Below are 14993 nucleotides of genomic sequence, written 5' to 3'. Positions count from 1 at the left end.
TTCAGACATCGGCCATTGCAAAAGATCTGCAATATCATGAGAATCTCTGTGATATTTTTTCCCCGATGATGTAATAGCTCAGAGGTAGAGCAAGAGATGCCTTGGGTTTTAGTCTGGGGTCAAATTGCAAATCTTCACACAAGCTCAGTGGGGAATGTTTTGCCATGTAATTATTTTAAGGGGTTTTTTTGTATACAAATTCCAGGTTAGTGGAAGAGCTAGAATACAGAACTGATCAAGGAACAGTAGAAAGAGGGGAAGAACACAAACAGCAGGGATGAAGGACAAAATAGAGGGAGAGTTAGACAAAATAAATGTGGGTGGAATGAGTAGGAGAGGAATCCATGGGGTGTCCAACATGGATATAGAAGCAAACTCTCAGGAAGGAAAAACTGGAAATTTGAAAGGAGGTGGGCTTGGCATAGGGGAAGGTGTGGTTGGGGGGAGGGGTGGAATTAATGGTTGTAGAAAATATGGTTTTGGACGGGGGGTGGGGTTGGTCTGAGATGATTGTTTTGAAAACCTGGAGGGAAGAATAGGATTGAAGAGAATGTGGAAGTTGCTTCTACAGGTTGGAAAAAAGAGGTACAAATGATTCTGGATTTTGCGAGTTTCACCAGAAGCGGGTTCATTGTGGACCACATGCACTCTGCAGAAACTTGAGGGAAGGGGGGCATGGGGAAAGAGCAGAGCGTGCAAGAGTAGAAGTCTGTAGAAAAAAGAGAGACCACCGACCTGTCTGCAATGTGAAAGTGATAGGTACATCGACTCTGCTTCATCACAGGAGATTCCAATAATCTTGAATGCCTTGGTTTCCACCGTGTCGAGTTGTGCAGGGATGCCAGCTCAGAATGGAGAACAGTATTGCATTAAGCTGCTGATGAAAGCCTTGCAAGTGGATAGGAGTTCAGGTGTGCCAAGGAAGGACTTTGCACGGTAGAGGATGCCCAGTTGGTAGCTGCTTTTGGAGGCCAACTTTGAAATGTGGTTTTGCCCAAATAAGGTCATGGCTGATAATGAGACCCTGGATTTGGAGTGATTGAAATCCCCTTAAGGGGGATGTTAAGAAAGTAGATAGGCAGGGGACGAGCATGGGGGTTGCGAGACGGTCCTTTCCAAGAGAGATAATGATAGTGTGAGATTTGTCAGGATTGAAAGACATATTCCAAGTGTTTGACCATCTTGTGATTTTAAGAGAGGGAAGAGGCTGCAGCCTGTTTGAAAGATGAGGGATGAGGGATGTCACGGCAGAGGGTGGGAATCATCAGCAAATACATAACGGGATTTTCCAGTGAGTCAGAGTGATGAAGATCAGGAATAGCACTGCGCCCACAACACTGCCTTGGGGCACTCCAGCCTGAACATGGAGGGGAGATGAAAGGACTCCGTTGAGAGCCACTTGCTGGCTACGAGAGTAGAGGAAGTCAGTAAGCTATATGTGGAGTTGGCCTTGGATGCCATAGTCAGAGTTTTGGGAGCAAGGCGGAGTGCCAGACTATATCGAAAGCACGAGATGTGTCCAGAGAGATGTCCCTGGTGTCATGTCATGGCTGACCTTGATGGCCTCCAAAGTGAAATTACCTGAACTGACGAGGCTATTGCAGAAAAGGAAGGATTTCATATCAACTGCGATGATGGATTCCATGCCCTTACTGATGAATGGGAGTAAGCTGATAGTTCTGCATTTAAGGGGATCCGTTTTTGCACCTTTTTATGGAATATGGAAGATGACCTTGTGCAAATGATAGGGTAAAAAGAGTAGAGGATGTGCAAGAGCAGCTGAGCAGGCTTTTAGGACACATGCGCTGATGCAGTGGCAGGTCCAGTATCCAGTTGTAGAATCGGAGTTGAGGTTTTCCAGAAACTTCTCCACTTTTTCTGGTGCAAAAGAGTCCAGGAGCAGTTGGGTACAACTGGGTAGGGTGGGTGACAATTTAAATAACCATGTATGACGAAGAGTGATTTGGTATGAGTGAATAAAAGTTGGGCATGTTGTCTGTGAGAGAGGGAGAGGTTTGGAACATAACATTTGAAAGCAAATATATAATTGAGGTATTTCCTCCTCATGAATGGAGTCTGCTGTGGTGCCATTTGAAGAGAGGGAAGGGGTGGAAGGGGAGTATACAAGAAAGACAGACTTAACAAGGCATGACCAGGTGGAATATGAGGGAGACGAATTTGAAAGTTCATTCCTTACATTGAAAAGATGTTTTCTGGCTCTCCTGAGAGTGGGCATACACTTGTTGCGAGCTTTGTTAATTGATTTGAGGTTGCCATCGGTGGGGTTTGCTTTCCAGGAAGAGAAAGCAAGTTGTTTTAAAGCAGTTGCCTCACCACAGGATTCAGTGTACCATGGCCACGAAGAAGGGTAGGATAACTGAAGACAAGATGGGATGGATCTGTGTATTAAAAAAAAAAACACAGAGCAGGTTTCTATGGAAAAATTCACAGACAAAGTTAACATCAGGGGAAGTAGATATTGGAGACCAGTCCTGAAGAGACATAGCTGCTTCCAGTTCCTGCCAAATCTGCCTGAGCGAGCTGCTAGTCTCTCTGGTGCTGAGTTAGCTCCGAGAATAGCCAGAAAGATGTTGACTCAGATCATGTGATCAGATGGACCAATTGGAGCAGAGGTAGAGCAAGAAATATTTGAGGGCACAGGTTATTCATCACCAAGTCTAGTAAGGAGGATTTGCCTTTGGGAGACATCCAGGTCAGAAAAGTCAGATTGCGTCAATCCCATGGAGTCACAGAAGTCCCTTGCTGAAGTGAGAGAGGTACCAACCACCAACCAATTTGCATAGTGACACTTGAAATCATCACATATGAGGAAGAGAGAGTTTGAATGAGTGGTTAAAAGTTGGTCCATGTTATCAGTGTGAGAGAGATGTGGATGAAGGCCTCACTGTTTGGAGGATGGTACAACACAGACATGAGGTGGAAGTGAAGGGCAAGTCAGAACCAAAGATGCTCCTGGGAGGTTGGAGGTGTAAAAGTGAGACATGAAAAATGCACGACAAGTAGAAGGATATTCAGGCCAAACGAGATTATGTTTGATGTTTGAGTTTTGTTCAGAGTTCAGAGTGATGTTTTTTTTAAGCGAGAAGGGGACTTGGATAACGTAGAAGTGGCAGGAAGGACAATACTTGAGGGGGCAGGGAGAAAAGTGAAGGAGGGTTGGAAGGGATGGAAGAACCGGAATGAAGAACATGGAACACAACGTCAAGACAAACAAATTGCTCGCTCGTGACACGAAAACGAATTTGACAATGCAGCATGGATATTGCATGGAAAATTGGACGAAAATGAAAACAGCAACACAGGGATGAAAATATTAGAGAAACACAGGGTGGATCCGGTTTAGAAAACTTTGCTTTGATTGAGGTGGAAGGAGCAGTTGCATATTCCATGCACATGTGGAGCAACATTCATAATCAAGAGTTGCACAGTTTGACCAAACAACTATCCACATTGATGTAGTGCCAAGAAAAATGGCTGGCGGTCATTGCCATCTCCATTGCAATGGAAAATGTAACTTTGTATGCAAGGAAAACTGTTGTATCTAATTTCCATCTCACTGAATTGGTCCACAAGTTCCAAAATATCGCTAGGTTCTCCAATATTTTCACGATATCCTCTTCTTCACTGCGGTGCAGTTGCGTTTCACCACAGAGCAGGAGAACACCACCACCACAATCATCCTGACCATATAGAGAACCATACTGCTCCTGCTACCATGACTCTAGAGAACCATACCATCACCATATCACCATAACAGAATGGAAACACAACACCAACCACATTCACAGTATGGAAACCCAATACAAACACCCAACCACCCTCCCAGTGTCAAAACTATGTTTGGCAATTGATGCCTTTTAATCAGCAACACTGAAAATGAATCTCACTTTGTCACAGGAACACGTGATGACCCATAAGGCGACCATTCAGGTATCGAGGCCTAAGCCACGGTTGTACAAGTGTGAGAGCTGCGGAAAATATTTCTGCAAGCCAAGCCAACTGAAACGCCACATCCGCATCCATACGGGTGGGTATCTTTTCCATTTTGCCAGCATAAACCATTTTTCTCCGCGAACAACTTTGATGCCAGTCCTGCTAATTATCATTTGGTCTGATATTTGTTGTCTCAAATTTATTTGAATCCTGTTCAAACCCACTGTTTTATTCTAATATGGTCTGGGATAAGTGGCTTGTTTTAGGCCTCGACTGTTCCCTGAAGTTACATTATGTAATAGAAGGGCAGACCCTGTAAATTGATATTTTAATCTATAAGTTTTATTGATATTTCAATCAAATACTCCAGCCAAATTGCGAAAATATTTACAATAAAATAGTTATGTTAAAACAATGAGTGGAAGCAATATTGAATCCAATTATTGTCATGCACAAGAATGAAATGCATAAAAATAGTTCTCATGGCTCATTCAAAAGTCTGACAAGACAAGGTACTGAGCTTTGACAACATATTTCGTTTTTGCATCTGATTTCCCTGTACCTGTCACTACGGCATAGTTAACTTTGCTCAGACTGCTTTGGTGGCAGCCATTGTGGGAATCTGTCGCAGACCAACTTTGCAAATTTGGAACATAGTTCAATGTGTCGATGACTCGGTCTGTAAGGTAAGTACCTGAAGAGCATTGTCATATGATTCGTACTGGTCTCGGAGAATTATCCTCAAAGCACGTTTTTGTCCCCCGTCGCACCGCGGAGCGAAAGGGGGACTATGGTTTTCCCGTCCGTGCGTGCGTAAGCGAAGGACCGCATTCGAATTTGGTGTGTGGGTGCAACCCACGTCAAAATCCAAGATGGCTGCCGCCATGTATGTCTGATGCCATGTATGTCTGAACCTTGTGAGCGGAATATCTTGAAACATAAGCGAAGTACCAATTTCTAATCTGGTGTGTGGGTGTATCTAGGCACAAGGAAGAACGCTATTGAAAATTGGGTCGCCATGTCAAAATCCAAGATGGCCGCCACCATATATATGTCTGAACCTTGTGAGCGAAATATCTTGAAAAATAAGCGAAGTACCAACTTCTAATCTGGTGTGTGGGTGTATCTAGGCATAAGGAAGAACAATATTAAAAATTGGGTCGCCACGTCAAAATCCAAGATGGCCGCCGCCATGTATGTCTGAACCTTGTGAGCTGAATATCTTGAAAAATAAGCAAAGTACCAACTTCTAATCTGGTGTGTAGGTGTATCTAGGCACAAGGAAGAAGGCTATTGAAAATTGGGTCGCCACGTCAAAATCCAAGATGGCCCCCACCATATATATGTCTGAACCTTGTGAGCGAAATATCTTGAAAAATAAGCGGAGTACCAACTTCTAATCTGGTGTGTGGGTGTATCTAGGCATAAGGAAGAACGCTATTGAAAATTGGGTCGCCACGTCAAAATCCAAGATGGCCGCCGCCATGTATGTCTGAACCTTGTGAGCGTAATATCTTGAAAAATAAGCGAAGTACCAACTTCTAATCTGGTGTGTGGGTGTATCTAGGCATAAGGAAGAACGCTATTGAAAATTGGGTCGCCACGTCAAAATCCAAGATGGCCACCACCATATATATGTCTGAACCTTGTGAACGAAATATCTTGAAAAATAAGCGAAGTACCTACTTCTAATCTGGTGTGTGGGTGTATGTAGGCATAGGGAAAACCCCTATTGAAAATTGGGTCGCCACATAAAAATCCAAGATGGCCACCACCATATATATGTCTGAACCTTGTGAGCGAAATATCCTGAAAAATAAACGAACTACTAACTTCTAATCTGGTGTGTGGGTGTATCTACGCATAAGGAAGAACGCTATTGAAAATCGGGTCGCCACGTCAAAATCCAGGATGGCCGCCTCCATGTATGTCTGAACCTTGTGAGCGAAATATAATATCATAGCATGTTTTCTGCATCTTCCACTTTGTCAACTCACATCACTTCCCCGACGGGGGACCTAGGCGTAACGCTTGTTGAATTTGTTCAGGCATATTTGACTGATGGATCGTCGGAGCGGAATTCCATAATGGTGTACAGTACTCAATAAGTGGTCTAATGTACGACTTGTACATCGTCATCAGGTCATCCTATGAGGCACCAAAGCGATTTAGAGCGTGAAGAACATACATCTTGCACGAGGCTTTGGATGCCATGTACTGAATATGTTCATTCTATTCGAGATCCTTCTGGATTATTACATTTCAAGAATTTCATGCTGTCGTGGTCCTGGAGCTGCATGATTTACACTGGGCCTTGGGCAGGTGGATTGTGCACAAAACAGACACTCATGAGTCGCATATTTGACTGCTGGCACAATTCCTGAAGCGATTCCACCATGTCCAGGGTGACACTGGGTGATGTGACTCGGCGACTCTCAGCGATGGTTACGTCATCTACTTATTTCCATAAAGGGACTGGGGCTTGGTCAACGTACCATTATTGCCATGTTCCATTATCGTTATCATCATTATTATTTGTATCGTTATCATTACCAACATCTTTGTTATCTTTTTCAATACTGTGTTGTCATATTCGTATCATTATCATTATCATACAGCACGATGTCTCAAAAAATTGTGGATGGATTCGGACTAAACCTGGTGGACAGGTTGGGTGTGTGACAGGAAGAATTAATTGATTTTATGTTGGTGAAGATCTGAATTCGGATCTGGATGCAAGATTTAAAAAAATTATTTTAAGTGATTCTTCACCATTGAGAGATATGGGGCCAAAAATAATATATAGCACAGTATTTCAAGAGTTGTGGATGAGTTATGACAAAACCTGGTGGATGCGTTTTTAGATGTCAAGAACAAGTGATTAAATTTTGATTCTGGTCCGGATCCAGATCCGGCCTATCAGTGGGATACAAAACGTGAACTGTTCAGCCTAGCGCAGTTATGCTTTCTACCGAGTGCCGTTCATTGAATGAGAAGTTATGGGTTTTGGACTATGCAAAGGTTAACTGTGTATATTTTATAGGATGAAATGTACTCTGTGTAGTTTGTCATCATGATTTAAAAAAAAGATTTTTTTGGAAATACAAATCAACGATAAATACAAAATGCTTGCATTGTGAAATTTGCCTTTAGTGACAAAATCTTAAAATTATGAAGAAAATTCTTATGAAATGGGTGGAACTTCATGTTTTATTGTTACTTCATTATTAGAGATTCGCCAAATACAACCACTTATGACGCTTTTTCATAGCACTTTATGACATTGTATATTGTAATCAATGTCTGTCTCACTTGTGCAAACAAAGTCTCTGCAAAAAATGTCAGCATCATCCAACTAATAATTTTCTATTTTTGACAAGTAGACAAACTCAACATAACAATATGGAAAAGTGATCAGCCATAATAAACTGCTCTGCATTTTGAAAATATATACAGTGCCTTCAAAAGTATTCACAGCCCTTGTCTTTTTCACATTTTTTTGTGTCACAGCCAGAATTTAAAATGGTTTAAATAGAGATTATTTGTCACTGATCTACACCATAATGTCAAAGTGAATTTTTTTTTTTTTCCAAATTCATAAAAAATGAAAAGCTGAAATGTCTTGAGTCAAATAAGTATTCAACCCCTTCCTTATGACACTCCAAATTTAGCTCAGGTGCATCCAATTAACTTAGATCATCCTTGAGATGTCTCAAAACCTGATTGGAGTCCCCCCTGTGGCCAATTCAATTGATTGGACATTATTTAGAAAGAAACACACCTATTTATATAAGGTCCTTCAGTTGACAGTGCATATCAGAGTAGAAACTCATGAAGTCCCAGGAACTGTCCGTAGATCTCTGAGATTAATTGTGAGGATGGCATAGATCTGGGGAAGGGTATAAAACAATTTATAGTGTTGCAAGTTCCCAAGAGCACAGTGAGCTCCATCAATAGGAAATGGAACGAATATGGAACTACCCAGACTTTTTAGAGCTGGCCGTCCGACCAAACTGAGTAACCGGACAATAAATACATTGGTCAGAGAGGTAACCGAGAACCAAATGTCCACTGTGATAGAACTACAGAGTTCCTTGTCTGAGATGGGAGAACCTGCCGGAAGGACAACAGTCTCTGCAGCACTTCACCAATCTACACTTCATGGTAGAGTGGCCAGATGGAAGCCACTCTTGGGGAAAAGGCAAATAACAGCACACCTGGAGTTTGCAAAAAGGCACGTGAAAGATTCTGGAGTATGAGGCAAAAGATTCTGTGGTCTGATGAGACTAAAATTTAACTCTTTGCCTTGAATGCAAATCGCTATGTCTGGTAGAAACCAAGCACATCTCATCACCCATGTAATACCGTCCCTTCCGTGAAGCATGGTGGTGCAGCATCATGCTGTGAAGATGATTTCAGCTGCAGGGACTGGGAGACTTGTAAGGATTAAGGGAACAATAAATGGAGCCAAATGCAGGCAAATAATTGAGGAGAACCTGCTTTAGAGTGCAAAAGACCTGAGACTGCGGTAAAGATTTACGTTCCAACAGGACAATGACCCCAATCATACAGCCAAAGCAACACTGGAATGGCTTCAGAACAAGAACGTGAAAGTCCTTGAGTGGCCCAGCCAAACCCAGACTTGAATCCCATTGAGAATATGTGGAAAGACTTGAAGATTACTGTTCACCGACGCTCCCCATCCAGCTTGACAGAGATTGAGCAAATCTACAAGGAAGAATGTGAGAAACTCCCCAAATCCACATGTGCAAAGCTGAAACAGGCATACCCATGAAGACTCGAAGCTGTAATTGCTGCCAATGGTGCTTCTTCGAAGTATTGACTCAGGGGGTTGAATACTTGTGCATAAATTAGACTGCTGTATTTTAATTTTCATTAAATTTGTAAAGATTTCTTAAAACATGTTTTCACTTTGTCATTATGGGATATTTTGTGAAGCTTGGTGACAAAAAATCTCAATTTAATGCATTTTAAATTCAGGTTGTAACACAATAAAATGTGAAAAAAGTCAAGGGGTGTGAATACTTTTTGAAGGCACTGTATGTGCATTTCAGTGTTTGTATACAGTACTTTATTGGGAGGGGGGCAGTGAAACGACTGTCACGTTTTTGTCTTTGCAAACAGGTGAAAAGCCTTTCCAGTGCCAGATATGCAGCAAGGCATTCAGCCAGACGAACACACTTCAAATCCACATGAAAAAGCATACTGGTGAGAAACCATACAAGTGTGTACATTGTAATATGGCATTCTCCCAGAAGTGCAACATGAAGGTTCACATGCGAAGGACTCACAAGCTTAATGGTGAGTACTAGACTCATTAAATACATATACATTTTGAGTACTTGTTCATTCTCAAACTTTATTCTGTGTGATCCTTCATTACTCACTCACTCTGCCTCTGTCTCTGTCCCCTTTCTCCCTGTCTCCTGCTCTCTGCCAATCTCTCTCTCTCTCTCTCTCTCTCTCTCTCTCTCTCTCTCTCTCTCTCTCTCTCTCTCTCTCTCTCTCTCTCGCTCTCGCTCTCGCTCTCGCTCTCGCTCTCGCTCTCTCTCTCTCTCTCGCTCTCTCTCTCTCTCTCTCTCGCTCTCTCTCTCTCCCCTGTCTCGCAATCTCCCTCCTTCCCAGTCTCCCCCTCTCCCTATCTCCCCCACTCCCAGTCTCCCTCTCTCCCTGTCTCTCACTCCCCCCCCCCCCCCCATCTCCCTCCTTCCCCCCTCTCCCAATCTCCCTCCCCCTCTTCCCACCCCCTCTCCCAATCTCCCTCCCCCTCTTCCAATCTCCCTCCCCCTCTTCCCACCCCCTCTCACTCTCTCCTCCCCCTCTCTGTCATTTTTTGCCTCACCATTCCAGATGACCAGGCAGATGAAGACGATGGGAGTGTTGATCTCTCAGCTGTCGTGAACGAAATATTTTGATTCTTGGCCTCTTCTCATCACTCGGAGTGAGTGGTGCAATACAATTTTGAGTAGCGGGGAGGAACTGCTTTTATACGATGCTGCTTCTTTCCAGAGTTGCAAAATTGAATGCACTTGGGATTTGAAGACGCTCGGTTTCTTTTTGAAACAAGAGTTCTGGACAAAGGGTTCTTGGGAAGAAGCAGCAGGTTATCAACTTGAGCAAAACATCTTTTCATTTTCAGGTACTCGTTCCACACTCGGAGACGAGAACGCACAGTGCGAAATGCCCGGAGTATATTCAACTATTTATTTTATTTACTTGTTTTGGTTTCCTATTACTTCACATAACCTTATTTCAACCTGTTTCCTTTGTATACAGTTTGCTTTATATATAGTTTTATGTTTCATAAACCTTGTTTGATTTTGTATATTTGTTAATTTATTGTTCATCAGGCTTTGTGCCCAACCAAGTTTAGCATGTGTGCATGTGTTTTGTGCAAACACGCATTTGAAATGCAAACGTTTTGTATTGTTGCCTTGTTTTGAGTCAACAAAACCGCTTGGCATGGTTCTTCGATCTGTTGAGATAAGTTTGAGGGATATAGGAAGTCCCTTTATTTGGACAATTCAAGAGCGAGATAAATCATGCCCCACCCCCATTCCAAGTTCTGTTAACCCTTACCGTGTTCGAATATTTCCGAAACCGTCTACTTTGAATAACTACCCAATCACACATTACGATCCGTTCCAATTCAAGCAAAACCCACTTTTTTTTTTTTTGGACCTGTTTCTTTTGGGATGCCTGGAAAGGCTCAAATTCAGTCCACAACTTATCTGTTTAAGGCACTTTATACTTCCTGAAGCAATCCTCCATCAGGAACTCGTAAGACAACCTTGAAAATGTGGTACCTACGTTTTGAGTTGGTTTAAGCGAAGTTATTTAGATGTAAATAAATATTCACCAAGCTGAAGATATTTCCAAGAGAATATTTAATGGCCTTCCTTGCTCAGGCTTTTGCACTATCATCAATTGTAAGTTCGGAAAGGAAAGCAAAAGCAAATGGCCATTCGGTGAGATGCGATGATGAACCAATTTAACACTTAGTCCTCAAGGCAAGTATTAGCCATTGGTGAGCTTCCATGGGTAAACGAAGGAAAAGCTTACATATTCTAAATTAAAATGTAAAGTCTCCTCATTTGGAAGAAACAAAAGGAACCAATAGGCAATAGTTGAAGAGGAATTATGAGACCTGAAGCGAGTCGCTTGTTCTTGCATCGTCGTCTTCATTTTGCGTATCGTTTTTCAGATAAAAGAAAAATGTTTAAATTGTCACTACGATTAGTTTTGCATCATATATATATATATATATATATATATCTTTATATATATCTTTATATATATCTTTATATATATCTTTATATATATCTTTATATATATCTTTATATATATCTTTATATATATCTTTATATATATCTTTATATATATATCTTTATATATATCTTTATATATATCTTTATATATATCTTTATATATATCTTTATATATATCTTTATATATATCTTTATATATATCTTTATATATATCTTTATATATATATATATATATATATATATATATATATATATATATATATATATATATATATATATATATATATATACACAGTATATATATATATATATTAGATAGTGCAAATATGAGAACACAAGTGATGCATGAAGATTTGTGCATGGAATAGCAACCGTTTTAGCACCAAATTTTCCCCATCAGGTGAAGGTTTATAAACGTGGCACCGCAAGGGTTAACCAATAATGGAGTTGCGTGCACGTGCACTTGCAGGTAGATTTGTTTTTCTAATGTGAAGAAAATCAAGGTGCTCTCTCATTCACTCAGAATAAGCACAGAACAATCATTTTGTAGAGATTGTGATAACAGGAAGGTAGTTGTTGTTGTTGTTGTTTTTTGTATTGTCAGCCTGCTTTATGGAATGAATGCTGCCTAGCTCGTACCCACTTCTATCCCTGTATATACACTTGCACAGCCGCATGAGACCTCTGCCCAAGTTGTCTCGAATGGCAAAGCTTGATCCCCTCTGACAAGGCACTGTGTTGTTGCACTTACCTTCACGATGTACAAATCGCTGGTGGAAGCGATTCTTCATGTTCGTGGCCACTTCTTGTCGATAGGATTTTGACTGGTTCATTTTCATTCAGCAGCGATAACTTGCTGGAGAACTATTTTTCAAAGGCCATTTCAGTGTAAATACAGCCAAATGAACTTGTAACATAATTCTCAGTGACCTGTGCCAAGTGCTTTGTACAATTGTATGCAAATATGAATGTGGATTTTATACCTACCCTCTTATCATCTCCCCTGGCCAACCTCCCCATTTCCCTGGCATTTTTGCTAAAAGTACCAGCCATTACAATAAACGGCTTTAGAGTTTGCCTCCTCCTCTTCTTCAGCCCTGTGCTTGCACTTCGCCCTGTCGATAAACTAAGGATCGGTTTTTTTAAATTTGTATTATTTTGGAAGGCCAGAAAGTGATCGAAGACCATCCTTTACCCAACCTCTTTCCACCCCCCCCCCCCATCCCCCTTTACATTGCATTTGCTGCCGATTACAAGTGTGCAACTCTTGCACAAGAAAAAAAAAAAAATTGTGTCTAGAAAACGGCCACAGACACCAACAACACTCACCTCTGGTTGAATCTTCACACCCAAGGTTGATTTACCATACTGGTAAAACGAATGGAGCAGAAGGGGAACCATACCGGTGACTATGTGGCAGCTACCTCATTGGCCGAGGGAATCTACGCTGCCTGTCACTCTCCATGGGCTACCATTACAATTCGTAATCTCAGACCAATTGCCTCAGGAGCACTACCCCAGATCAAGCGTGAGCAGCCAAGTCAGGAAACTAATCAACAGTTTCATTAATTTATTGCCTGAGCAAATCTATGAAAGAGTGGGAAATGATGGGAGGAATGGCAAGGGAAAAATGGTGGAAAAAGTCGAGATTAAAAAATGGTGGGAAAATTTGAACATGGGCATCACATGGGCATCACAAGCAATTGAAGAACATTTCCAGGCACACATACATTTCACCTTACCCCGACGCGAACATTCTGCCCCGGGCAACTTATAACAATGACTTGACACCTTTACAATACTTGGATCCCGACACTCGAAGAAAGACACAGATAGGTTGGGTGAAGGGTTAATTAGGTAGTGTGTGATAAGACAATGAATAGGGCCTTTGACGTGCCCTGGCGAAACTTTAGCAACCTTGGTTGAGGTGAATGGCCCACTGCTCGGTGATGTGGGTTCACCTTCTCACGGTCCCTCTTTCCTTCCTGTGATGGCATCCGGTCGTATGGAAAAACTGGGAGGCCCGTTCGCCCCACGCGTAGCTCCGGAAATGCTCATTTTGTCGATGTGAGGGCCGAGGCAGCGTCGCCCTTGCCTTGGTGCTGAAAAGGCGCCAGGTCTGTGCATGTATCTGAAAAGCTGCAGCGAGGACGGAGAGGGAAAAAACGAAGAGGCGTTGTGTACTGTGAAAAAGCACATGTGTGGAAATGCTTATGATGTGGAAGAATTGTATAAAAGAGTGAAGTGGAAGGAAAGTCAAAGCGAGCGATGGGGCGAAAGTCTGTCCAGTTTGATGGACTCAGTTGAAAGGGGGAAAAAGGCTCCAGATCTCAGATGTAATTCTGACCTCAAACAGACAAACACACGCACGCACGCACGCACGCACACACACACACACACATACATACATACATACATACATACATACATACATGCATGCACACACACACATATACATGTGCACGCATGCATATGCACACATGCATATACACACACACGCATATATATATATACAGTCACGTGAAAATAAGTACACCCCATGTAAAGTTTTGACTTTTTCAACATATTTCAACATACAGCTATTTGATCTTCATTTCAACAATATTGATAGATAAAGGTGATATAATGCAACAAATATCATGAAACATTTACATTTTGTAGTCCATTGGATAATTTAAATAAACATAAATGCAAATTTCGCATGTGGAAAAAGTAAGAACACCCCTACATTTATCACCACTTCAAATACCTAAAATTAGAATCAGGTGCACCAGCTCAGGTGCAAATGATTAGAACATCGTCAGAGAGGATCTTGGAGGAACCTGTCTTATTTAAACCTCAGATATTTAGTTTGGTTTGCTTTTTGTTGTTGAAGTGTGCGGCGTCACAATGCCGAGATCAAAAGAGCTCTCTGAGGCCTTCAGAAAGAAGGTTATAGATGCCTACGAGTCTGGGAAGGGATTTAAAAACATCTCCAAACAATTTGAAATCAATCATTCGACTGTCCGGAAGATCATCTACAAGTGGAGAAGATTCCAAACAATTTCCAACTTGTTCAGGCCAGGCCGCCCCAGCAAGTTCAGCCCAAGAGCAGACCGCAAGATGCTGAAAGAAGTCTCGAAGAACCCCAGAATGTCATCAGGGGACCGACAGGTAGCTCTTGCCACTGTTGATGTCAAAGTGCACGCATCTACCATTAGAAAGAGGCTGCACAAATTTGATTACATGGGAGGTGTGCCAGGAGGAAACCTTTGCTGTTCAGAAAGAACATCAGGGCAAGACTAAAGTTTGCCAATGAACACCGAGGCAAAGACCAGCACTTCTGGAACAATGTGCTCTGGACAGATGAGTCAAAGGTAGAGCTATTTGGCCACAGTACCAGAAGACATGTTTGGCGAAAACCAAAGACAGCATTTGACCACAAGAACCTGATACCAACTGTAAAGCATGGTGGTGGAAATATTATGGTTTGGGACAGCTTTGCTGCATCAGGGCCTGGGCAGCTCACCATCATAGAATCAACTATGAATTCTTCATTGTACCAGAGTGTGCTTGAGGATAATGTGAGGCCATATGTCAGAAAGTTGAAGCTCAACCTAAGGTGGACCTTGCAACATGACAATGACCCTAAACATACCAGTAAATCCACCAAGGAATGGCTGAAAAGAAAGAAATGGAGGGTTCTGGAATGGCCAAGTCAAGCCCGGATCTAAATCCCATCGAGATGTTTGTGGGGGGAATTAAAACGAG

General features: G+C 41.9%; 1 protein-coding gene across 4 annotated transcripts in view; it reads left to right on the top strand.

Moving 5' to 3' along the window:
* Positions 1–11219, top strand: part of ZNF236 (zinc finger protein 236) — a 190086-nt gene extending 178867 nt beyond the window's left edge. For 2 of the 4 annotated variants that reach the window (XR_010984920.2, XM_068119803.2), the window contains exons 31-33: positions 3919–4048; positions 9100–9276; positions 9826–11219. Coding sequence is in view for 3 of the 4 variants with exons in the window: in XM_068119803.2 (XP_067975904.2) it covers positions 3919–4048; positions 9100–9276; positions 9826–9890 (372 nt within the window). In the remaining variant the exon portion in view is untranslated. The remainder of the gene's footprint in view (positions 1–3918; positions 4049–9099; positions 9277–9825) is intronic. The other 2 variants (XM_068119804.2, XM_068119805.2) reach the window with 2 other exon arrangements.
* The last annotated feature ends 3774 nt before the right edge of the window (positions 11220–14993 follow it).

This window comes from Myxine glutinosa, chromosome 6, assembly GCF_964187855.1.
Source record: "Myxine glutinosa chromosome 6, kmMyxGlut1.1, whole genome shotgun sequence".
Taxonomy (NCBI): domain Eukaryota; kingdom Metazoa; phylum Chordata; class Myxini; order Myxiniformes; family Myxinidae; genus Myxine; species Myxine glutinosa.
The sequence above is the reverse complement of the archived record's forward strand: the minus strand, read 5'-3'. Positions and strand labels throughout refer to the sequence as shown.